Source organism: Entelurus aequoreus, linkage group LG05 (assembly GCF_033978785.1).
Source record: "Entelurus aequoreus isolate RoL-2023_Sb linkage group LG05, RoL_Eaeq_v1.1, whole genome shotgun sequence".
Classification (NCBI taxonomy): Eukaryota; Metazoa; Chordata; class Actinopteri; order Syngnathiformes; family Syngnathidae; genus Entelurus; species Entelurus aequoreus.
Window position 1 is genome coordinate 52423747 of NC_084735.1, and position 27700 is coordinate 52451446.

The window sequence follows — 27700 nt, forward strand, 5'->3', positions numbered from 1 at the left end:
TGTCATCCACTGGGTTTGCAGTAAAGGGGCGGTGCCGCTTTAACACGCGGCGCGCGCTCCCGCGGACGTCAAAAAGGCTGGCGGCGGTGACGCTGATGTGTTTGGTGCCACGACGGCACGGACAGACTCGGCTGACAGGTAAACCCGCGTCGCATGATTGTGTGCAACATCGGGGAAGCTAACGGCGGCTACACCGACCGCTACACGAGCAGCGACGCCGCTCCTCTGTAGCCTTTGGCGGTCATTGAACAGTCCGTGCCTCACTACCCATATATTCCAATTGATGTATTCATATCGATACAGCTGGCCGATAGCATGTTCTTTTTGAGGGAATGTGGACGAGCACATTCGCGAAGGTTCGAGTAGAACACGTTCTTTTATAAAGCCCACTGCAAAAATTGTCGATACTTCAAATCTTTTTCTAGCATCTGCGAGTGTGGTGTCACTGATACAGATGACCCAGTCAGCTCAGGGGCCAAAGTGTGACAATTATGTGGTTATGCTGCCCTTGGGGCGGTATAACTCGGTTGGTGGAGTAACCGTGCCAGCAACTTGAGGGTTCCAGGTTCGATCCCCGCTTCCGCCATCCTAGTGACTGCCGTTGTGTCCTTGGGCAAGACACTTTACCCACCTGATCCCAGTGCCACCCACATTGGTTTAAATGTAACTTGGATATTGGGTTGCACTATGTAAAAGCGCTTTGAGTCACTAGAGAAAAGCGCTATATAAATATAATTCACTTAATTGTTTTCATTTATTTATTTATTTCAGGCAATGACATAAAAGAAAAAGTACAAGGTAGACAGCGCATGATAATATAAATTAATATAATGCAAAAGGTTATGTACAATATGTAAGCATGAGGATCCAGTTTTGCCTGAAAGGGAGTGAGAAGAAGATAACTTATTTAATCCTTGGAGTTAGACTTAGACACACTTTAAGTGTTTATCTTTCTTCAGCCAGTCCTGAGGTACATGTCCAAAAAACAAAGTTTTACTTTCGAAGGGTATTTCACATTTGAAAATATCCTGTAGAGCTTGGTGTATCTCTTTCCAATAGTCCTTTATGGTGGAGCAGTCCCAGAAAACATGGTAGTGATTTGCATCTGAATTCCCACAATTTCTCCAACAGGCAGGGGAGTTGTTATCACAGTGAGACTTCTGAGAAGGTGTAATAAAAAATCTGATCAAACTTTTCCAGCCAAACTCCCTCCACTTGGGTGAGCTGGTACAAGTCCATTGATATTTCCATATTATTGTCCATTCTTCCTCAGATATAGTTATCCCTCCTTCCTTCTCCCATTTTGTTTTAATATATGAAGTTGAATATGATTTCATATTCAACAGACCCTTATACAAGCATGAAACAGTTCTATCAATAATTTCTAAATTGTAGGCTTTTGTAAACAGTTCAATCAAACATATACTCGTCTTTGTGACACTTTTCACCTTCATATTAACAAAATGCCGCAACTGAAAATATCGATAGAAGTTTTGGTTTTCTAATATATATGTCCTTTTAATAGTTTTAAAACTAAGCATTTTTTTTATCTTTCGTTACACTACATAAAGCTGTTATACCCTTAGATACCCAGTCCTTACATCTTGAGTCTAATGTATTAGGTGTAAACTCTGTATCATAGGCACACCATTTAAGAACTGCAATATCACTCTCGAGTTTGTATTCCTTTATAATCATTTTCCACACTTTAAGGGTCCATTTCACCCTTGGGTTATTAATGTTATTTATCATCCATCCATTTTCTACCGCTGGTATTTGTATATAATATATACAATATATAACAATTATCCACCCCCGGTTCTCCATTCAGTGATTAATACATTGAGCTTTACTGTTACTTTGTTCAAGGATTGTAATACAAATGTTGTATCATGGTGGCATTACCACAGGTAACAATAATCATTACACTGTAACAATAATTTGTAGCAACAATGTAAGAAGAATGAACTATACCAACAATGTAAGAAGAATGAACTATACCAACAATGGTAATAGACAACATAGCAATAATGGTAAGGAAACATTGAGCACATGTTAACACTATGAGACAGAGCACAACAGCAAGTCGATTTAAAGACCCTCATCTCTATATTTGAACCAGACCCCATGTTTGTATAACAGTTTAAATCGATTAATGTTTTGGCATTGCTTGTGTTGTAAGTCCAGTTTGTTCCATAGGGTTACTCCACATACAGACACACAAAAACGTTTACGAGTGGTTTGAGCTCTCGGCAATGAGAAATATCCAAAGCCTCCCAAGTTATGAGCCTGCACTCGTGTTATAAAAAAAACGTTGTAGAGTAGGCGGCAATAACTTGTTAAATCTTTTATATAAGACTATTGATGTATTATACTTAAGGCTGAAACGACGCGTCGACGTAGTCGACGTCATCGGTTACGTAAATACGTCGACGCCGTTTTTGTGCGTCGACGCGTCGCATATTTACGTCACACTACCGTCATGGCGGACCGCAAAGCAGACGATCAAAGCAGACGATGCGAGCGGTGCGAGCGAGGGGGGAAAAGCATGCCAAAAGTGGTCAAAAGTGTGGGAGTATTTCAATAAACGGCCTAATAATGTTGTTGTATGCACACTGTGTCGAGCGGAAATGGCCTATCATAGCAGCACAACGGCTATGAACGAACATTTGAAAAGAAAACCATCAACTAGTCAATCGTCCGCGCGAGCATACGTTGTCATCATTACACAAAAACATGAATGTGTCATTTGTATCTGCTAGGGGTGTAACGGTACGTGTTTTGTATTGAACCGTTTCGGTACGGGGCTTTCGGTTCGGCACGGGGGTGTACCGAACGACTTTCTAAGCTAAAGCTAACTTTAGCTGCTAAAGTCTTAACAAGCTGCTTCGCTCTTCTGCCTCTGTCTCAGCACGCAGCATTGTCCCACCCACACAACCACCTGATTGGTACACACGCAGCATTGTCCCACCCACACAACCATCTGATTGGTACACACAAAGCATTATCAGCCAATCAGCAGTGTGTATTCAGAGCGCATGTAGTCAGCGCTTCAGCGTGGAGCAGATAGGTGTTTAGCAGGTGAGCATCAGGCAGCGGACTCTCCCCAAATGATAATAAACACCTCCCAGTCAACTACTAGTAACATCACTATGAGCCCGTTGACCTTCTAGAAATATAAACTGCAGCTCAGCTCACTCGCAGTCCTGGCTTGAGGTGAAGGCTAATTACCTCTCAGTTCCAGCCACATCGACCCCTTCTGAGCGCCTATTTTCAGCTGCTGGGAATATTGTAAACAAGAAAAGAACCAAACATGTACACATGCTAACCTTTCTTCATTACAACTGTTAGTCACTCACTGGAATGAGTAGAATTGGTTATTGTGTACTGTGTTGGACTGGATGTTTATTTTGCACATTTTAAAAGCAATACTTAATGTTTACAGTGCTCCAGAATATTTAGATTGGCACTTTTTTGTATTGGATGTTTATCTTTATTTTTGCACATTTTAGCAAATAAGCAATACTTTCACTTTTGTTGAAATGTTTACACTGTTGTTACAGAATATTTTGTTTTGCACTTTTTTTGTACTGGATGTTTATCTTTATTTTTGCACATTTTAAAGTAAAATAAGCAATACTTTTACTTTTGAAATGCTTATACTATTGCAGAATATTAAGATTTGCACTGGATGTTGACTTTTATATTTGCACATTAAAAAGCAAATAAGCTACTTTTAATTTTGTTAAATGTTAAAAGTTTTAAATGTTTACATTGTTACAGAATATTTAGTCATGTTGTTGTCAATGTTGACTGAGTGGCCATACTTCTTTTTTTTTGTAAATAAAAGCCATGCCTTTTGAAAAAACGGGCCTACATTTATTTTTTCATCTTCATTTTGAATAAAAAAATAATCGGTAAAAGGAAAAATAATCTATAGATTAATCGAAAAAAATAATCTATAGATTAACCGATTAATCGAAAAAATAATCTATAGATTAATCGATAGAAAAATAATCGTTAGCTGCAGCCTTAATTATACTTAACAAGATCATCAAATTTGAGCAACTTTGATTGCATAAACAGATTATGAGTATGTTCTAAATAACCAACGTTGTGAATGATCCGCGCTGCTCTTTTCTGTAATATGATCAGAGGATGAATTCTGTTGTGGTAAGTATTCCCCCATACTTCAACACAATATGTAAGGTATGGGAGTACCAAGGTGCAGTATAGAGTACGGAATACATTTTGATTAAGGTATAGTTTATTAGTCTTTATTATAACACAGAGGGTCTCATACATGTTATGTAATGATTGTGTGCGTTAAATATGCTAGAACCAATCAATAAGGTCAATATATGCAAGCTATCTAAATAAAACATCCACATCTAATAATATATTTTATTAATAATTAATATATGTTGTACAATATGCTCAGGGCCATTTAAAAACTATAGCTGTGGGCATGATCATTGAATGATTACATTTTTAATCACAATTATAATCAGATAAAAACAGGTGTAAAAATATAAATACCAGTAGAATAAGATATCAATTAAAGTACCAGTAGTATGGAAAAACAAATTGCCTCTATATTGAAGCTATTATCATATATATATATATATATATATATATATATATATATATATATATATATATATATATATATATATATATATATATATATATATATATATATATATATATATGATTTATAACACCAAAAGACTTACAAAGTAAATAGATATGGTCAAAATATTATAAATCTCACAGAGATACCTGAGCCATTTTGAGCATTAATGAAAAAGCCAGTCATGTGATCCGTGACGTAGCAGAAGGAACCACAGAGCCCTTGTTCAATATTTACCGTATTTTGATAATTGTAATAATTTCCGAGACTGATTTATTCCGCGCATTGATTTCTGTTTCCATTGCTGCGCACGTCCGACTTCTGGCCACAACTGTTTGTTCCTACTTCCGTAATCAAACACGAGTGTGTTTTCTAATCATGGCAGACTTGGTAACAACAACTATTTTTGGACAAATTAGGATTTACAACCTTATACTTTTGAAGCTAAATATACTGCTGCATATAGAAGCAAGCAATAAGAGTGAGACATTGGAGCAGATGGAAGCCGGGAGAGGGGGATGAAAGAGATTTTGACGTGTAAATATGAAATTTGGAGCCAAGCTATTTCGACAGAAATTGATTGCTTACCCAAAATGAACAGGAAACGTCAGCTGGACCAGACAAACAACTGTCCATCGAGTGAGTCACTTTAATATCGATCATGACACACGCAGCACGCCATGTGTGTTAGTACAACTACAGTACATATGCTGTCTGACAAGCTCAGCTGTGTACAAACAAAAGATGAAATGTGGGCTAATACTTAACAGATACTGTAATGATTGTTAATGTTTTTCAAACAGTACTAATTGGTGTCGTATCGTAGTGTTGTGCATTAAAACGCGTTTCGTGTTGGTGTAGAAGCTAGCTTATATCTTGCCGTAGTTAGTTTTTACGACTAATACCAAAGCACGCCGATGTGTTACGATGATAGAAAAATAGTTTCTCGGTGTTTGCTCTTACAATAACAATGTTGCTACAGCTTGGTTATTATACAGGTTACGGAACGTAAATTAAGTACTATTGAGGGTTTTTTGAATGCATTTGAATGAATTTAAAGTGATTTAGAGGTCGAATTAATTGCTCATATTAGCTGCATTGCTAGACCAATGACAACGAGCCGATTTCAATATGTTAGAAAGCGGAAAAAAACGATTTTGTCTTCTTATAATAGTGGCCAATAGTGGTTTTGCTTTCATAAATTTTTTTTTTGCACTATTTTGACTTTACTATAAATGTTGTATGTTATAAAATGCAAGAAGGAAATAATTTAAATATAAATTGATATTGCATTTGTGATCAAAACTGTAATCATTTAATGATCCTAAAAACATTTAAATGTCAGCATTGGTATGACCGATACTGCCTGCCCCTGTAATTACTTGGTGTTGGAGTGACACCCAAATTTGAAGTATCACCCAAAATTGATATTATTATTCAAACAGAAGAATATGTGCTTATTACATTTAAAAAAAATGTAGATAGAAACATGTTACAACATAAATAATCCAATATTAACAGTGAATTAGCAAGTACATTAATAATTGTTTTGAGAAAATAATACAACTGGAAATTATGCAATGTGTTAACGCAAACATCAGAAGCCAAATTGGGAGCCTTTGTAACCTGTTTTGAAGTGCTTCTATAACAATACAATAGAATGTAGTATAAACAACTACAGTAGTTTTATGAAGTAATCTAATAATAATGTACAGTATTTTTACCTTGTAAAGTGGACTTTTACAGTACCGTATTTTTCGGACTATAAGTCGCAGTTTTTTTCATAGTTTGGCCAGGGGTGCGACTTATACTCAGGAGCGACTTATGTGTGAAATTATTAACACATTACCGTAAAATATAAAATTATATTATTTAGCTCATTCACGTAAGAGACTAGACGTATAAGATTTCATGGGATTTAGCAATTAGGAGTGACAGATTGTTTGGTAAACGTATAGCATGTTCTATATGTTATAGTTATTTGAATGACTCTTACCATAATGTTACGTTAACATATCAGGCACGTTCTCAGTTGGTTATTTATGCGTCATATAATGTACACTTATTCAGCCTGTTCACTATTCTTTATTTATTTTAAATTGCCTTACAAATGTCTATTCTTGGTGTTGGGTTTTATCAAATAAATTTCCCCAAAAAATGCGACTTATACTCCAGTGCGACTTATATATGTTTTTTACCTTCTTTATTATGCATTTTCGGCCGGTGTGACTTATACTCTGGAGCGACTTATAGTCCGAAAAATACGATAACTCTATCCAGCTGCTTCTCCGTCAAACACATCATCAGCAGGTTCTCCGTCTTTTCATAGATAAATGACCACTGTTTTGATACGTAAGATGGCGTTATCGACTCATTCTGCTTCAGCATGGTGTAGAAGAGCAAAGGTAGCTACAAATTTAGCCATGAACTTCCAGTACATGCGGAAAGTATTGACAGCACTTCACTTTTCCCACATTTTGTTATGTTACAGCCTTATTCCACAATGGAATAAATACATTTTTGTCCTCAAAGGTCTACAGACAATACCCCATAAAGACAATGTGAAAAGTTGTTTTTTTAATTTAGCAAATGTATTAAAGATAGAAAACTAAAAAAATCACATGTACGTAAGTACTTAAAGCCTTTGTTTGCTCAATACATTGTTAATGCACCTTTGGCAGCAATTATAGCCTCACGTCTTTTTGAATATGATGCCACAAGCTTGGCACACCTATCTTTGGGCAGTTCCGACCATTCCGATTTGCCCATTTCGCTTTGCAGCACATATAGACAGAGGTGCTGCAGTCTTGAAGCTGTAATTGCTGCCAAAGTTACATCAACAAAGTATTAAGCAAATGCTGTGAACATTTATGTACATGTGACCATTTAGTTTTGGATTTTTAATACATTTGCTAAATCAAAAAAATGTAATACAATTTTCACATTGTCATTATAGGGTATTGTCCGCAGAATTTTGAGGACAAAAATGAATGAATTCCATTTTGGAATAAGGCTGTACCATAACAAAATGTGAAAAGAGTGAATTGTTGCGAATACTTCCTAGGTGCACTTTAGCTTAGCCAAGGATCGGTTTTGTTTTCGAAGATGTTTTTCTTTATTTCGATAAATATCGACCAGTTACTCTTCTCAGCACTGTCCTTCACACTCAATTTCTTCCTTCTCATGGTTGGAAAATCAAAGTTATCTCAATCTCTAGCCATAAGGTAATGCAGGCGTGTTAGACCGGATGTTTTGGTCGGATTTTACAGAGTTCACTGTTGCATTCGGTTCGCCAAAAAGCGGATTTGTAACCCAAATTTTTTCCTGCGACCTAAAGCATAACAATTAGCCGAGGGACTGAGAAAAACTCAAGTTAGTGTTTCAAGTTTCAAGTTATCCCAAAGGTACTGCTGTACTTCAGCCCTTAATCAGCGTGTGCAGGTTAACTATATTAGTTAATTTGTTTAGCACTAAGATGCTATTTGTGAAATGAACACAGCTGTATTTTGACAGACGCATGAGTAAAACTTTCAAAATAAGAGTGTCTGCATAAATGTGTTGAAACATGGAGAATTCTTAACAGGTATTTTAGTCCTGACGTTCCAAATGTATCCATGAAGGGCAGCCACACATAAATATGAGTGCATGGGAAACACTTCTACAACATCTGTGTGAAATAGAAGTTTATATGGAAGGGAAAAGAGGCATGTAGTCTCATTTCTGTTGTTTTTCTTTTCAGGACGGTTCTTCACTCAAGCAGCCGCTTTGCTCCGGCCAGCAGGAAGTGTCTGATGAGTACTTTTACAGCCAGCTGATGGCATCCACTTTCAACTGAAAATAGTCCAACAGCTGCTTGCGATGGAGCTGAAGGAGTGACAGGCTTAATGCTACAGGATACGATTATACAACTTTTTTTTTCTAATTTCTCTTGATCAAACATTTATTTTGATCGAGTGGAACCATGGGGGCCACAGGCTACCGCTACTACCGGGGGACAATCTTCTGTTGCATGTTCATTGGCTACATGCTCTATTTCTTCAACAGGAAGACATTCTCCTTTGTCATGCCCGCTGTGATGGATGAAATTAGCCTGGACAAAGATGACTTGGGTAAGGTCAAACATCACATTGTTTCAACAGGTTTGTGGTTGAATTGGGTTACAGGAATGAGTTGACACAGAATTAGCAAGTACATTTAGGCTAACAGCATGTTGACAGTAGACAGAGTACAGTGATTTAACCAGGGCTGCCAAGTCTCAGAAAATGACAAGTGAAACTTTGGAGGCATTATGCATTTGAAAACATTTTTTGGTCTTTGTTTAACACCGATTTGGCCTGTTTTACCCTCGGTTTATACCTTAAGACTGATGTCCTTATCTGCAACAGCTCTCCCTGCACTGTGGCCTCTTCATGCATGTCTAAATTAACCAGAAATATGAAATAAAAATCCCCTCCACTGTTTTCTGTGCTGGCACTTCTGACTCATCCTCTGCATCTGTGTTCTCAATTTGTATCTCTTCTACGTCTCCGTCACTGTCCTCGATCTCTTTTCATCTTCCAGTGCTGCCAACTCTTAAGGAAAGTAGCTATTGGCTGTCATTAAAGCTGCTAGATTAAAGATTAAGATTAAAGTACCAATGATTGTCACACACACACTAGATGTGGTGAAATTTGTCCTCTGCATTTGTCCCATCCCCTTGGGGAGCAGTGGGCAGCAGCGGCGCCGCGCCCGGGAATCATTTTGGGGATTTAACCCCCAACTCCAACCCTTTGTTGCTGAGTGCCAAGCAGGGAGGTTATGGGTCCCATTTTTATAGTCTTTGGTATGACTCGGCTGGGATTTGAACTCCAACCTAGATGTTGACAGATGACATCATGGGCTCATGTGCATAACTCAAGTTAAAGTTAAAGCACCAATGATTGTCACACACACACTAGGTGTGGCAAAATTATTCTCTGCATTTGACCCATCACCCTCGATCACCCCTTGGGAGGTGAGGTGAGCAGTGAGCAGCAGGAATAATTTTTGGTGATTTAACCCCCAATTCCAACCCTTGATGCTGAGTGCCAAGCAGGGAGGTAATGGGTCCCATTTTTATAGCCTTTGGTATGACTCGGCCAGGGTTTGAACTCACAATTGATCACAATGGACCCTTAGGAGAGAGGATTAATGTAGTGGGAAACATAAAAACGGAGTTAAAAAATGCAAATTGTGATTACAATTATAATTACATTTTCTTCTGTTGATTCTAAATTTAGTTTTTTTTTAATTTGTTCTACATTCTTAAAGTATATAAGAGTATACAATTTGATCAAAACACTGAAGAGTTGTAATATTCACAAACAAACCAAATCTATTGAGTAGCCATGACATGAACAATAGGTTTGTTTTTATTATAAATGTGACGGTGATAAAACATTACCATTTACATCTCACTCTCTAAACCAGGGGTGCCCACACTTTTTCTGCAGGCGAGCTACTTTTCAATTGACCAAGTCGAAGAAATCTACCTCATTCATATATATAATTAATATTATTATTATTTATTTATGAAAGAGACATTTTTGTTAACACGTTAAAGGTGTTTAATGATAACACAAGCATGTTTAACACACATAGATTCCTTTGTTTCATGAAGACAAGAATATAAGTTGGTGTATTACCTGATTCTGATGACTTGCATTGATTGGAATCAGACACTAGTGCTGATAACGTCCACATTTTCGAATGGAGGAGAAAAAAAGTCCTCCTTTCTGTCCAATACCACATGAAAGTGGTTAGTTTTTGGCGTCTTTTTTGTCCAGCTTCCATACTCGTTTTTATACATTTTGCAAGAAATACATTGGCGGCAAACTCCGTAGCTTGCTAACTTGTGCACGCTAGCTTTCTGAGACTCTTATTTTGTTAGCGCAGGCAGGATGAAGCAGGGCCTTTATTGAGAATACAGCAACTGTGCAGTCTGTCTTTAGAGTTTTGACAGCAGGTACGGAGTCTGTTGAAATAAAAAGTGTTTCTCGCCCTCCTCTCGGTCATGTTTTCTTAATAATGATCTCGCAGCAGCCAGCGTCATCTCAGAAGACCCTCGGGTGCCGTGAATGTCAATCAAGTGACGAAAGTGATGTCGTAATAAAGATTGATGATCACTCATTTTTAGGTCTATTTTTTTAATGCTTGGCTTGCGATCGACTGACACACCCTCCACGGTCGACCGGCAGCTCGCGATCAACGTAATGGGCACCCCTGCTCTAAACCAATTCAGTCAGAAACAGCGGCAGCTTTGCACAAAGTCGCTAGTCGCTTTGGATAAAGAAAGTCAATAAAAGGAGTTGGAAAGATTCTAGATTTAGCGACAAAGTCGCCAAGTTGACAACACTCTGCTGAGGTGTGAGTGAAAGAGAGAGACGCCAAGACCCGCCTTATATTGTTTCTGATTGGTTTATAATGTGTGGTGGTGCCTTCTGTGGTTGGCTAGATTTAGGCACAAGAATATATGAGTTTGTCTGGGATTGGTTGTTTCAGTAGGCAATCAAGAGTTACTTGAACTAAAGCAAGCCGCGAGGAGAAAAAGTTTATCATTATGAAAAAATATATATATATATAGCGTAGTGAATAAGGAAATATAATCGTGAAAAACGAGAATGGGTTAAATTGTGTGAGGCTTGGCAGCTCTCTTCAACAAAAAGAAAAACATATTTTAGAATAAAAAATATTATCCAAAATACAAATTTATGTTACAGATTTGATTCCTCTTTTGAGTAACAGGAGTGAGTTATTAGCATAGAATTAGAAAATTCCATAGCCACATAGCATTTATGCTAATAGCATGTTGACACAAGTATATTACAGTAAACAATTATAATATTTTAAGAAAACAATTGTCCTCAAAAGTAATTGAGGTAACAGGTTTGTGTTTTGATGACTCTTTTGAGTAACAGGAGGGAGTTGCATAGAATTGGAAAATACTTGCTAATAGCATGTTGACACTGAGCACATTACAGTGAACAAAAACCAAAAATAAGAAAGCAAATGAGAAAAAACTAATTTAGATAACATGTTTGTGGGCAAACAAATGATGCAGTGTTGATATAATGTTCACGGTTCATAATGGTGACCCTCCTTCTGTCTGCAGGTCTGATCACCAGCAGTCAGACCATGGCATACGCCATCAGTAAATTCATCAGCGGTGTGTTGTCGGACCAGATTAGTGCCCGCTGGCTTTTCTCCATTGGCCTCTTTGTGGTGGGAGGCATCAACGTGGTTTTCTCCTGGTCTTCTACTGTGAATATGTTCGCTGTGCTCTGGTTCGTTAACGGGCTGGGACAAGGCTGCGGCTGGCCGCCATGTGGGAAGGTCCTACGTAAGGTAATCCGATGATTGTGTCTTGCACAGATTTTCCTCCTTAAGTGTTCTTGCCATGTCTGTAACTATCCACACAGCAACACTGTATGATCCGTGTAATTGCGAGTCATCCAGAGAATGTTCATTGGGTGCAATACTAACACTTGCTGCCAGACACTGTTGATTTCAGGCCACATGAGATGCTAGACTGTAAGATATGAGACTGAGTGTTCAGTGGTGTTAGAACACACAGTTTTTACCCCCTTACAAAAATATGAACAGTCCATTATTTTGATGATAGGTTAGTATTATTTGTAAGCAAGCCCGATATAGTCTCTTACCCATATGCATATTGCCCAACGCTTCATTTCTGATACTTGGGAGCGAGGGTCATTGACTGCTGTTATTTCTTCCAATTATCAATTATCTCACCAAGTTGTCCAGTCCAGTCTTGTGCAGGTCTACAATTGTGTCCCTAAGGTCCTTTGACAGCTCTTTGGTCTTGTCTGTTGCTGTGGACAGGTTTAAATGCAAGAGAGAATTACTGTGACAGGTTTATTTTAGAAGGCTGACATTTGTAGGACAGGTATACAAGTTTATTTGGTTTTGTGATGCAACTAGTACTTCGTAAGACTCGCATTGTCAAACAGCGTCGCCCGCTTCAATGAATTGAAATCAATTGGTGCTTGGCGCCCACAAAACAGCACAATTTTAACATTACATGCCTTTTAGAAAGAAAACTAACTTTTAGATGAGAAATATTCTATGAAAAACAAAACAATAGAATGTAGTGAAAACAAGTACAGTAGTTTTATGAAGAAGTAATAATGTACAGCATTTATCTCTGAGAGTAGAATTCTATGGTATGTCCTACCAACTGTTTCGCCGTCAAACACGCCATCAGCAGCTTGTCCATATTTTCATGGATAAATATCCGCGGCTTGAGTATTCTTTTAATGTCTCTGGCCAGCGTAATCGACTCTTTTTGCTTCAGTAGGGTGCAGACTAGCCGTGCTACGCTCCAACTACTTAGCTAAGTTAGTTAGTTGCACGCTTGGTCATGTTTTCGATGATTTGTTTCTTTAATACAATGAATATCATCCACCTATTCTCTGCACTGTCCTTCACACTCACTTTCGTCCTTCCCATGATTGGACAACGTTAGATCGATCTCTAGCAATAAGCTAATAAAACGGCTGTTTTGGTCGGACTGTGACAATGGGGGAGGCTCATAAAGCTAATTTTTGCTTGTAGCCAAAGGCATAACAATTAGCCGAGAGACTGCTCGTATCCTGAAAAACTTGTAAGCTGGAGCACTTGTATTGTATGAAGGTACTATTTTACTTTCTTAAAGGCCTACTGAAATTAATTTTTATTTATTTAAATGGGGATAGCAGATCCATTCTATGTGTCATACTTGATCATTTCGCGATATTGCCATATTTTTGCTGAAAGGATTTAGTAGAGAACATCGACGATAAAGTTCGCAACTTTTGGTCGCTGATAAAAAAAGCCTTGCCTGTACTGGAAGTAGCGTGACGTCACAGGCTGAAGGACTTCTCACATTTCCCCATTGTTTACAATGCAGCGAGAGCGATTCGGAACGAGAAAGCGACGATTACTCCATTAATTTGAGCCAGGATGAAAGATTTGTGGATGAGGAAAGTGAGAGTGAAGGATTAGAGTGCAGTGCAGGACGTATCTTTTTTCGATCTGACCGTAACTTAGGTACAAGCTGGCTCATTGGATTCCACACTCTCTCCTTTTTCTATTGCGGATCCTGGATTTGTATTTTAAACCACCTCGGATACTATATCCCAGAGGTGGGACCAAGTCATTGCTTTGCAAGTCACAAGTAAGTCTCAAGTCTTTGCCCTCAAGTCTCGAGTCAAGTCCCGAGTCAAGACAGGCAAGTCCCGAGTCAAGTCCAAAGTCAAGACTAGAAAGTCTCAAGTCAAGTCCCAAGTCCTGCATTTTGAGTTTCGAGTCCTTTCAAGTCCTTTTAACCACAGACTAATATTTTTTACACAGATTGTGTATGCTTTTAAAACGCTGTATTTATTTATTAAAACAAGTGCATTTGAAATTGCAGGAAAAAAAATAGTGCTGACATTGCAATTCATAATAGCACTATTAACCAGTCATTTTAATAGTGTAAACAATTTTAAACGTTTAACTCATTCCTTTACAGAATAAACACATTTGCAAAAACAAACATTAACATACTATTGGTTGTATTTTATGAAAATAACATTACCACAAAGTTGAGAAGGAGCAAAGATCTTCAATATTTGTATGTGAGAATCACAAAGAAATCTTCTGGGGGAGGATGACACCCCTACAGGGGTTTGGTTTACAAACTTTCAGCCCCACCTAAAACAAAATTCACCAGCCGCCACTGATTATGATGCATTCTCATTTTAGGCAAAGTATAAGACAATACTTTCTTAACAGTATAATTGTAACCAGGAATAAGTCTTCAAGTAACAATATTCAAATACTAACATTGTTGGGTAAGACAGCATTTGGTTTTATTCTGAATCCAGTGAAACAGATTGGTGGTTTTAGCTGATATAAAGACTTTCAGGTGTTTATATATGTTTAAGTATTTGGCAGACGCTTTTATCCAAAGCGACATACATAAAAAATACATATAAAACAATCACTGAAAACATTATCATTTAAGGGAAGAATGTAATACAAAATATCAATACAAAGTGTCAAGACAGAATAAACTATCTGCTGCTGCAGCAACAGAGTTACAGTCTATAGGTCCCTAAAATATATAGATATCTAATGTATTCATACATTGTTTATGTAGGATATACGCATGTATATATAATGTAATCATATTGTTTCTTCAACTTAAAAATAGCTGACCGTTTTTTTCCCCCTTCTCTGGGATTATATTCCCAGTTTTGATCTCGGACGTCTGGTCACTTATAACGTATAAGAATATTATATTACTGTTAAGCAAACTATGAATAATAAAAACGCCAAAACATGTGTCCGTTATCATAGCTACACGTATGACAAAAAAACGCGTGAAAATGAGTGGTATTCAGTGAGGTAAGATGAATTAAATTTGCTGACAGTTCATTGCTCCTGCCAAATGAATTGCACTGAGTGGAGCGGATCACCACTTCAAGATGGCGGCTCCGCGTCTCGTCTGCGCCAGTAGGCAGTAGCGCTCAATGCTGCGTACCCTTATAAGATGTCTATGGTTATAACGTTAGCAGTGAGTTTACAGCCTCACTGATTTAACGACACAGCAAATAAAAGTCATGTTACTTAGCCAATAAACGTTATCTTACATTCAAAACTTACCCTTCTTTGTGCAACTTCAAATGTCGAACGAAGTTGGAAGTTGTTGCGTCTCCGTCTGTAATATTCGAACTGCGTGATTTGCATACGGCAATTCGTTTTTTGTTGACCAAGTCGTAGTTTTTATACCCGAACGAAACCAACTTTGGCATAATTGTTTCTCACTGCCGCATTGTTTGACAACTCTTGTTCGGTGGTTGTCCTGCAATTGGATTGGATGAGAGCTGTGTGATGAAAACAACGTAGATTTAATTTGATTGGCTGTTGTACTGACAGCACACACGCTGACAAGCAGCACACACGCTTATAGACACAGACGTATAAAATGAAAGATACGGAGTGCTCCCAAATAACTTTTTAAGGTTTGGGTTTTGGGGAAAGTAGCAAGTCATGTCAAGTCAAAAGGCTCAAGTCCAAGTGAAGTCACAAGTCATTGATGTTAAAGTCTAAGTCGAGTTGCAAGTCTCTTTACATTTTGTCAAGTCGAGTCTAAAGTCATCAAATTCATGACTCGAGTCTGACTCGAGTCCAAGTCATGTGACTCGAGTCCACACCTCTGCTATATCCTCTTGAAAATGAGAGTCGAGAACGCGAAATGGACATTCACAGTGACTTTTATCTCCATGACAATACATCGGTGAAGCACTTTAGCTACGGAGCTAACATGATAGCATCGTGCTTAAATGCAGATAGAAACAAAATAAATAAACCCCTGACTGGAAAGATAGACAGAAAATCAACAATACTATTAAACCACGGACCTGTAAATACACGGTTAATGCTTTCTAGCTTGGCGAAGCTTAACAATGCTGTTGCTAACGACGCCATTGAAGCTAACTTATCAACGGGACCTCACAGAGCTATGATAAAAACATTAGCGCTCCACCTACGCCAGCCAGCCCTCATCTGCTCATCAACACCCGTGCTCACCTGCGTTCCAGCGATCGACGGAAGGACGAAGGACTTCACCCGATCATCCGTGCAGTCGGCGGCTAGCATCGGCTAGCGCGTCCAAGTCAAAGTCCTCCTGGTTGTGTTGCTACAGCCAGCCGCTAATACACCGATCCCACCTACAACTTTCTTCTTTGCAGTCTTCATTGTTCATTAAACAAATTGCAAAAGATTCACCAACACAGATGTCCAGAATACTGTGGAATTTTGAGATGAAAACAGAGCTTTTTTCTATTGGATTCAATGGTGTCCGAATACTTCCGTTTAACTACTGACGTCACGCTCATACGTCATCATACATAGACGTTTTCAACCGGAAGTTTAGCGGGAAATTTAAAATTGCACTTTATAAGTTAACCCGGCCGTATTGGCATGTGTTGCAATGTTAAGATTTCATCATTGATATATAAACTATCAGACTGCGTGGTCGGTAGTAGTGGGTTTCAGTAGGCCTTTAAAGGAACAGGACTTAATGTGTGTTTCATTGACTCAAAACTGCTATATTAAGGTTAGAATTCTTGCTGGTTGCTAGGGTTTTAAATATTTATGTCAAACGCAAATTATTTTTTAACCTACCTTTTAAGGTTATTTTGTTTTTTTCATTTTGTCTCTCTGTTATGATAAACGTGCCCTTAAAACGATGGGCTTTTCTATCTTTGTGAGAAAGTTACGTACAATACCAGCAGAGGATCATATACTGTACTAAAAATCGGAGACGCAGTGAGAGTAAGACGCTACACTGAATGTAGCAGGTTTCAAAAGGCGGGGAATAAATAGGCTTTGGCATGTCTTCAGCATGTCGAAGAGGATCAGATTACAGGAGGTTCTATTTGTAGAACATCCCTAGTAGATCTCTACTTTAACAACCTTGGACAACACTAAGTTTTTTTTTTCTGCGAGAGAAGCAATCTTTTATTAGATCACGTCTCAAAGTGCAACCTTTGCCACAATGCCTGAGCAGCTGCTCTTCTGCAGAGTTAACAACTTTTTCACCATGTTCAGTGTGACAGATAGGACTGATAATCAATAGAACTGGGGCCGGCCAGTGGCACAAACACTCTATAGGGGGGCACATAATCATTGCCTGGGCTTTTGTAAAGATTTGGTGATGTGTTCATTTAATTTCAATCTGTCAGTTATAAAATATGAATGTCAGAAAAGTTAGCATAATTGTGCTGTGAAAGTTCAATAGTAATGTTGTTTGAATCAAATTAGGAATGTGTAACACAACCTACAAGGCTTGGCAAAAAATGCAAAATGGTTCATTCCTTCTGGGAGCGGCAAACCCAGCATACAACAATTAAAAGTTCACTCAACACAGATGCCATGACATCATCAAAGCTCACTTTTATACATTCACATACAGTGCCAACATTTGGGAACCAGGATGAAATGGTAGAAGAAAGATACAAATATAATACATCCAACATAGTTATGTTTAAATTTCACTTTTGCTTCTCATAGCACATAACTGTGTGCTATGAGAAGCACACATAATGTGTGCTTCTCTAACTTTAATCAAGGACCCTTGATTAAAGTTAGAAAAATAATGTCTCTAGTTTTTAAACACAGGGGAGGCTTAACTCTCAGTAGATGCACGAATAATACTAATTATGATAATGATGTATTATTCACTGATCATAATTATACAGTTCATGAATCAGCTAACCTCTACCTGAAGTAAAGAGAAACTTGACTTACCGGTATTTATAATCATAGTGAATAGGTTTATTTGCTCTATTGATTATAACTTTATAAACAAGGTTTGTCTATAAAAACCTGAAAGGTAGCAGAACTTGTCAGGTACAAACAATTTTATCTTTCATACTTTTATAAACAAACCTTTTTTATAAAGTGTACATTTATCATCATATTTAGGTAAACAATGACTGGTTGTGTGACTATTAAAACTCACATTCTAGCTACTTTATATCAAATTTGTTGGCACTATTTTGTAAAAAAAACAAACAAACCAACAAAGCAGAACTTTTATTTTTTTAAGAAACCCCACCGGATTATTTAGGGGGGCTTAAGTATATTTTAGGGAGCCCCCAGCCCCCTAAAAAGTCCCAATGAAGCCACTTGTTGGAACACTTGATGAAAAACATTATTGATAAATCTAAGACATAAACATGTAAATTTTGGGCTTCCCGATCATGGACTGTGTCATCTACTCGTACTCCTGGTTATCACGTTGGGAAGACTGGCACGTGCGAAGAACGTCAGATCCGATAATGTATGGATGGAAGTGTTTACATGCAAGATGTTGCTATTTTACAATCACATAATCTAGATATGTTTATCCCATATTTAAAAAGTAAAAAAACTTAGGAAAGTTTTTTCAATGCAAAATCTTGGAGAAAAAAAACTTATTGGGATTTTCACATGTTTTAAAAATCTAGTTCTAACCAAATAAAGTAAATAATTAGGTTTTTGGGGCATGTGAACATACGGTGTGTATGTAGGGTGGTGATGTTAGGGTCCCCTGATAATAAATAAGTAATATTAAAGACCACAATGGGGCTACAATTTAAACACAACCTTATCTAAAGCTACACACAAGAGGAGAAGTATTGCGGAAAGAGATTATTCTAGATTGTACCTAATGTCATGACTGTTTTTATTGACTATCTTATTGATTGTGGGACAAGCAGTAGAAAATGGATGGATGGTACTTTTTCGTCACTTATTGTTTGTCTTTGGTACACTAATGTGTATATTTTAGGCCATTGGTTCTTTGTTTTATTTTATTTTGTATCTATTTTTATATTGCTCTTTTTATCTTTGGTATGAACATTATTATGTAAACTCGAAGTTATTATTACTTTTTTTGGTTCTTTGTTGTTGCTATTTTTGTATTACATTTTATTATTTGATCATGTTGTACTGCATTTTAATCTTTTGTTTTGTGATTGTGTGATGTTTTTTCTCTGGACCCCAGGAAGAATAGTCTCCACTGCGGTGTAGACTAATGGGGATCCTTAATAAACTAAACTAAACTAAACACACCCTCGGGATACAACCATACAAACCAAAGAGTTCCTGTGATCAGCTTCTTAATTTGGTAATTTGTTAACTTTTACCATGTGATTGTTGTCAAATTAATAGTCCAAGTTGTGTGCCTATTTGTTTCTCTAGTGGTTTGAGCCGTCCCAGTTTGGAACATGGTGGTCTGTGCTGTCCTGCAGCATGAACATGGCAGGAAGTCTAGGTCCGATATTGGTCACCGTACTCCTCCACTACTATGACTGGAGGACCATTCTAACAATGTCAGGCATCTTCTGTGCTGCCTTCTCGCTTGTGACCCTATTGTTGGTGAAGAATGAACCAAAGGACGTGGGCCTTCCCAGTTTTGTGATAGTGGCCAAGAAGGGAGCAGAGCGAGGTAATTAACGACAATACTGTATATTGAGGGATAGATGGATGGCTACATCGTTAATAGATAACTGAAATCCTAAATTATGAATTAAAACCACTTTAAAATCAAATGGAAAGGATATACCTTATCTGTGTATTGAAGTACAATGGTACCTTTCGTACTGTATAACATTTTTATCATTATGAAGGAACATTTTCTCCCGGTTGGTTATAGGACAGCCACACATTGCGCCTAACAAACTGTCTTTCTTGCGTATCATTCGGCTGAATCAAGTTTCCAAACAAATAATTCCACGTTCTGGTGACTCCCTCTCTGTGCTGTTTTTAATTAAAGGGGACCTATGATAACGCCCAAATGCATGAACCTGATGATCTGACGCTTTGGCATTGTTTAACACGAGTATGCAACATTGTAACAGCATGTATAAATCAGAAAAGACGAAACTCATCATAGGTCTTCTTTAAATACGACTGCAGAAAACACCACCTGGGGCTGCAGAAAGTGCTAGCACTTTGATAAAGAAGGTGAGAAACACTAAGGCTGCACAATTATGGGCAAAATGATAACCACAATTATTTTGAACAACAATTCATTCAAGATTATTAATTTTGTTGGCCAACAAGTATTAGGTATTAGGGTATTAGGGTTGTGCCTATAAAAAGTACCGGTCAATAATAATAAAAGCTTAATTTTTGCCATTAAAGCTAATTTTAAAGCCATTAAACCATTGTATTGCTTTAATGGAGTGTCAAGTGTTATCATTCAACTGTTCTTACAATATATTTTCAATCAAGTCTTATAAAACAATTACCAGTACATGCTACAAAACATTTTGGAGTTGTCCTGTGTTTCCCATATTATTGCTTCCCCAAGATGGCCGTGTGTCAGTAAGCTAACTCATTTCCAAAGGCGTATTTTCTGCCATTAAAGCTAATTTTAAAGCCATTAAACCATTGTATTGCTTTATTGTGTCAAGTGTTATCATTCAAATGTTTTTACTATAGTTCTTCAGTTAATTATTATAAAAAAAGCTTAAAATTGCTATGGAAAGCCTAACGTGAGGTATTTGTCACAATAGCAAAAATGCTAGTAGGACATTAAATAAATGTTGCTTTTTAAATGAATAAGATGATCTTAGTACTTTTCAAGGTACATTTATCGATTCATTTGTGTTCTTTACCAGGCATCAGTGAAAGCACCCTGAGTGAGTTCCTTCTCTCGCCGTTTCTTTGGGTGCTGTCTCTGGGCTACCTGGTGGTGTTTGGGGTGAAGACAGCTGCAACTGACTGGGGGCAGCTGTTCCTCATGCAGGAGAAAGGCCAGACTGCTCTAATGGGTATGGGTTTGTGTCATTTTATGACTTATTTGACGCATTTCCAGCGGATAAGGGTGCTAACTTGTGCTTGCTCACAGGCAGTACGTACATGAGTGCCTTGGAGGTGGGAGGATTCCTTGGCAGCCTTGCTTCAGGCTTTATCTCTGACAGAGCTGTTGCACGAGTAAGTAGCAGACACATTTTTCAGGTGGAAACAATGTTTTTGTTTTGCATTACTCTTATCACAAACATGCTCTCTGACGTCCCACAGTGTGGCTTGGGCACACATGGCAACCCCCGCCATGGCTTGCTGATTGTAATGATGGCTGGTATGTACATCTCAATGTACCTCTTCAGGGTCACCATCACGCCTGAAATCCCAAAGGTAACTGCAAAAAATACTACAGTGGTACCTCAATTTAAGAGCGCCCCAAATGTAGTGTTTTGAGATAAGAGCTGTGCCTCAGCTAATTGTTATGTGTTAAGTTGCTAACAAAAAATTTTGTTACAAGCATCCCCGCCATTAGTTGCTGTAGCAAATGTTAAAGTCAACCCAATAAGGTTTGACCAAAACATCTGGTCAGAATCGCTAGCATGAGCTAAAAGCTAGAAATGGGCATAACTTTCTTTTTCCAACCATTGTAAAAAAAAAAGTGAAAGTGAAGGACCAGAGTCTTAAAAAGTCTTAGAAAAATATTAAATCCAACAATTTCAATTTAAGGTCTTACAATGTCTAAAAAGTTCTTAAAGGCCTACTGAAATGATTTTTTAAAATGTAAACGGGGATAGCAGATCTATTCTATGTGTCATACTTGATCATTTCGCGATATTGCCATATTTTTGCTGAAAGGATTTAGTAGAGAACAACGACGATAAAGACCGCAACTTTTGGTATCTGACAAAAAAAAGCCTTGCCCCTACCGGAAGTAGCGTGACGTAGTCAGTAGAACATTTCCGCAAAGTTCCCTATTGTTTACAGTGATGGCGGCCAGAAGTGAGAGCGATTCGGACCGAGAAAGCGACGATTTCCCCATTCATTTGAGTGAGGATGAAAGATTTGTGGATGAGGAAAGTGCAAGTGAAGTACTAGTGGGGAGTGGAAGCGATTCAGATAGGGAAGATGCTGTGAGAGGCGGGTGGGACCTGATATTCAGCTGGGAATGACTACAACAGTAAATAAACACAAGACATATATATACTCTATTACCCACAACACAACCAGGCTTATATTTAATATGCCACAAATTAATCCCGCATAACAAACACCTAAGTGTTTGTTATGCTAGCTCCCGTCCATATAACCCGCCAATACAATTCAAACACCTGCACAACACACACAATCACTCAGCCCAAAGGACCGTTCACCTAACTCAAGGTTCATAAAGCTTATATATTTGCCCAAAGTTACGTACGTGACACGCACGTACGGGCAAGCGATCAAATGTTTGGAAGCGCAGCTGCGTACTCACGGTAGCACGTCTGCGTCTGTGTATCCAAATCCTGGTAAGAGTCTCTGTTGTCCGAGTTCTTCGATCTTGACTGCATCTTTCGGGAATGTAAACAATGAAACACCGGCTGTGTTGTGTTGCTGACTTCCCTCGCAAAATACTCCGCTTCGCACAGACAAATTTCTTCTTTGCTTGCTCAGCTTCTTTCAACATAATGCAATGAACAAATTGCAACAGACTCACCAACACAGATGTCCAGAATACTGTGGAATTATGAGATGAAAACAGAGCTATTTTGTATTGGCTTCAATGGGGTACGGATACTTCTGTTTCACTGGCTACGTCACACGCATACGTCATCATCCAAAGGCGTTTTCAACCGGAAGTTTAGCGGGAAATTTAAAATTGCACTTTATAAGTTAACCCGTATTGGCATGTGTTGCAATGTTAAGATTTCATCATTGATATATAAACTATCATACTGCGTGGTCGGTAGTAGTAAGTTTCAGTAGGCCTTTAAATACAATTTTGAAGGGTCTTAAAAAAATCTATTAACGTTACTTTTATTTAAAACATGCAAAAACTTCAGTCTTGCTTTTAAATATTTCAATTCTTGAGGACGCTATTACGTAACTACAAAACGGAACTCAAGTAGGCTACTTGTGCTGCCCGGTCAAAATTTCTCACGCACCACCAGCTAGTGTGTGCTGTACACGCAGTGGTGTGGTCAGCTTAGCATAGCAGCGTAGAAAACCTAACGAAAGCCCACAGCAAAGCCAAATTACTTGCATAAAATGGCCAAGTGCAAGTTCAACGATTTGTGCTTCCAGAACGATCAATTTAATAACACATGCTTGAAGCCGGTGGATGGAAACATATAAAGTGTGGCGCCATCGAGGAGGGAAGCGTTAGTAAACAGTGAACGGTGAAAGTCAATGCAATGATAATGTAAAAGACTAAATTCTGGGATAAGCCTGTGTCAAAAGATGCTGAAACGCCACAAACACTTACACTACTATACAAAGATAAACGTAAAACCCCCCCAACCCCCCAAAGGAGTGTTATGTGGGTAAAGTGGTGCCATTTGTCTAAGGAGCTCAAAATAACATGTTTACTATTGAAATCATACTATTACATGCAGTAAGTACACACTTATTTATTTGTGCTTGTCATGTTTTCACAGCAATGAAACTTAAAAAACCATAATTCTCATATTATTTCCTGTTTATTCTAATAATTTCAGGTCAGCTTGTCATGCATAATCTTTTCTCCAAGTTTATACAGCAACGTAAATTAAAAGCTATAAATGTTGTCTGTTTAGTGTTTGGGTGGTTTGGTGGTTTGGGTGAGAAAAGCAAAGAGGATTTGCGAATGTCATCTTGTAATGCTTAAATAAAAACAAGTCCTTAATTGTTAGCAATATGTTTTCAGAAAGTCACAAAAACAGGTTAAAATGTATTTATACATAACATATACAAAATGAGCTGAGCAAATTTAGGCCAAAAACATGTAGAATGATTTTCTTTTTGGTTTTTTTGTTTTGTTAAACCTGCGATGTAGTGAAGCCGCAATATTTGAAGCGCGATGTAGCAAGGGACAACTGTAGTCTGTTCCGTGCAACATTTGGCCAAGACGGCATACATTAACCAAGGTAAGCTAGGGTGAACATTTTCATGGACAACAGAATCATGCGAAAAGTGGGTCGTACAAAAATAGAGGTACCGCCCTCTTGTTATTGATATGAATGTGAGTATGAAAGGTTCTGTATATGTGACCCTAATGAGGACAAGCGGTACAGAAAATGAATGATAATGTAAAGTCATCAATACAGTGTGTAATTGGGGTGCCTGAAAAATGTATTCACATATGAATCACATTTCTTTAGTATTAACAAAATTCTGCATCAATTCAAATATTTCAATAACCTATATTTAAAAATATTTTTAGGTCATCTCCTCACTAACAAGTACAGTACTGTACATGACACATGATAAACAATATTAATGATATCGGCTGTAAAACTCCCGACGGTTAGTATTACTGTTTAAATTAAAACGATCGAAAAACTGTGATTGATAACTGCACTTTGATAAACTCACGGACTGACAAGCGCCAGCTGGCTAGAATGCTCACATGAAAACAAGAGACATGAACGTCTTTCCCCATTAAGACATGACATACCCCAATCTAAACTTATGAACACATTACTGTCTGAGCAACTAAGATATTCAATTGTGCACATTGAACCTACAAGCTGTGCTCTTTTGGAACGTAGTGATCGTTCTTTACTCCGAGTAATACGAGATGGGGGTGTTTTTGCGGTACTTCAGGGACCGCTGAACAGAGTAGGACGCCACAATGCCCACCAGAAATAATAGATTATAATAATATACTTTATTTTTAAAGTGTTACAGTACAAACCAATATTTTAAACAATAAAAGCTTCTCCATTAAAACAGATAAAATAATAAGACTAAAACACTACCAGGGAAGCATAAGAAACACAAAGTTAGTGGGTTTTCTAACTAGTGTATTTATTTTCGTTATTCAAAAAAATAACTTTTAAAAGATTTCAATGTGTATATTTATTTTTGAGCACTTTCAACAATACCACGACAATACTGATAAGTGTTATATAAAATGTTACATCCCTAGCTCTACCTAATGTTGTGGTGTGTGTGTGTGTGTGTGTCTACCAAATATGGGCAACAATGTTGAGTACACAACCAACAGAATAACCTACACAGACGTCTTTTACTTCCCTCAGGAGGCTCCTCTTTGGGTCAAAGTCCTCCATCCTGTGTCTGTGCTCCTCGGTGTCTCTGAAAGAGAGGTAACTGTCGGGATTGCGCCTGTTTACCTCACCTGCTCTTGATTGGCGATCAGTGGACTCACCCGTCCCTGATCGCTAATCAAGAGGAATTATAGTCAAGTGTCACCTGCCTCTTGATGCTGTTTGATTGTAAAGAATGGTTTGTTAGCATTTCCCTGCTTCCTGGGCACTTCCACGCTGCACTAGTTGTTGCTATAAATGTACTTTTACCTGCACGCCGAGTGCTGTGTACTGCATCTGAGCGTGACAGTTACATATCTACTACATACTCAATAACTTGTTTTCCTCATTACAGATCTGGATTCTCTTTCTCGGTGCCATGTTTGGATTTTCCTCCTACGGACCAATCGCTCTGTTCGGTGTGATTGCAAGCGAATGTGCGCCCCCCAACTTTTGCGGAACCTCCCACGCTATCGTAGCTCTGATGGCTAACAGTACGAGCATCTCCGAGTGCATTAGTAGCGTCTATGCCGCATTCATACCACTGACCCAGCTTTCTTTTTATTACAGTGGGGGCTTTTGTTGCTGGTCTTCCCTTCAGCACTGTAGCCAAACAACACAGCTGGGACATGGCGTTCTGGGTTGCCGAGGTCTTAATGGCTGTCACAACCGTTTTGTTCTTCCTGGTTCGCAACATGCGCACCAAGATGGGAAGAAGAGAGAAGATGGAATAAAGTACACTGTTAATGTTGTTACTCACGGTAACGGTGCTGCGTACATCATAATGCACATAAATGCCACATCAAATCTCCTCGTGCACATTGAACTCAGGGTTGATTTATTTAATTGCTTAGAATGTGAAAACTAAGAATTTGACCGCCTGCTGATTTTGTAAGTTTACCCCCCCATACAAAAATATTTATTTACATACAGAAAGCAATACAAAATACATATAATTGATAAATACAATGGCTAAATGAACATTTAACATGGCAGACGTTACTTTCTTTATTGAATTTATTAGTGTTTGTCACCTTCTTTATCAAAATGCTGACATGGTGGCTTGTTTTGTAGTACTGAGACCGAATCACCGATGCGTGGGATTCTTTGTTTAGGCACATGATTCCGCGGAATGATAGGCAGTAAAATATGGAGGTTCATTTTTGTCCGTAAAATACAGTGTTTTAGAATACAATGTATAAAAATTCAGTGCAGAAAAAAATATTGCTTCAAAACACAAGACCCACTTCTATGGAGGTTAATGTGTGTCTTTATTACCAAAGCTTCTTTTTACAACGAATTTATGTAACTGAAGTTTTTCGCGTTTTAATTTAGGGAACTGAATATTAAAACACTGCATTTTAACAGCTGAATGTTTAAACACATGCATTTGCTCACACATTTGCATTCTGTAAAATTGTCAGCATATTTTGATGTTAATTTATGGAGGTTCATATGTGTCTTTATTACAAAAGCTTTTTTTGACACTGAATTTATAAAACACATTTTTTTGCATTTGAATTTTGTGAACGGATTTTTTTTTTTTTTTACATCAAATGATGCTGACAATTTCAACTGAATAAAAATTTGAGAGAAAAATTGTGTTTGAATATTAAGTTTGGAAAAATTCAGTGCAGAAATATTTATCGCTTCAAAACTCAAGACTCACTTCCGGTAAATCCAGACTGAAGCAATCGAGCTTGCCTTAGAACCAGCCAATAAGGTGTCACGTTTGAAGACACGTGACACATGTCGAATATTTCTGAGCTGAAATTTTACACACTGAATTTTAAAGCACAAATTTTGCTCACAAATTATAATCAATTAAATTGTCAGCATAATTTGACTTTAAAAAATCAGTGTACAAGATTCAAACACAAACAAATTCAGTTGCTAAAGTCAGTGCAATGTTTTGCCAAAAATTAACTGCTAAAAATGAATCGTAAAAAAACTGAGGTGCCAAAGTCATTACTGTTTGATACCAATGCAAAAACTTAGTTTTCAACATGTTCTTACTTCCTGTTCAACCACACAGGCACACAATATTATCTATTTTAATGCTTCCGCCAATTTCTAATACTAGTATTTTAAAAATGCTAAAGGTGTATACCAAAAACAAAAAAGACATTGACTGCAGGTTAACCTTATTTTCCGTATTGAATGTGTACTGATGGGGTGTTTGTATTTTGGAATAGTTGTCTAAAATATATTTGCACATATTTGCTCATTATGATGACAAACATGCTCATTATTATTAAGGCAATCATCACACACTGTTGTTTGTTGGCTGTATGGATTCAGATTTTTAAAAACATTGGTTTTTTGAGAGATTGACTGTCAATTATGGCTATACTGTACTATTGTATGTACTATTGTAATACTACTGTTGTAGGATACAAAGGACATAATACTGGACATTTTTTAAAACCTGTGACTTGTCAATTATTAATGGGAATCCACTCAGTGCCTATTTAGCATTGATTTAAGGTCATGTAAGATTTATGTTTTAGTCCCAATAAAAATATCAATACAAAGTGCT

The 27700-nt window shown here is 37.7% G+C and overlaps 1 protein-coding gene across 1 annotated transcript; it reads left to right on the plus strand.

The window, feature by feature from the left end:
- On the plus strand, positions 1–27588 carry LOC133650748 (glucose-6-phosphate exchanger SLC37A4-like). The gene is made up of 10 exons (XM_062048349.1): positions 1–138; positions 8373–8742; positions 11763–11995; positions 19385–19631; positions 20809–20961; positions 21039–21124; positions 21212–21325; positions 25156–25221; positions 25517–25655; positions 25732–27588. Exons 2-10 carry the CDS (start codon positions 8595–8597, stop codon positions 25893–25895), a joined length of 1350 nt encoding a protein of 449 aa, XP_061904333.1. The 5' UTR covers positions 1–138; positions 8373–8594; the 3' UTR covers positions 25896–27588.
- Positions 27589–27700: the final 112 nt, after the last annotated feature.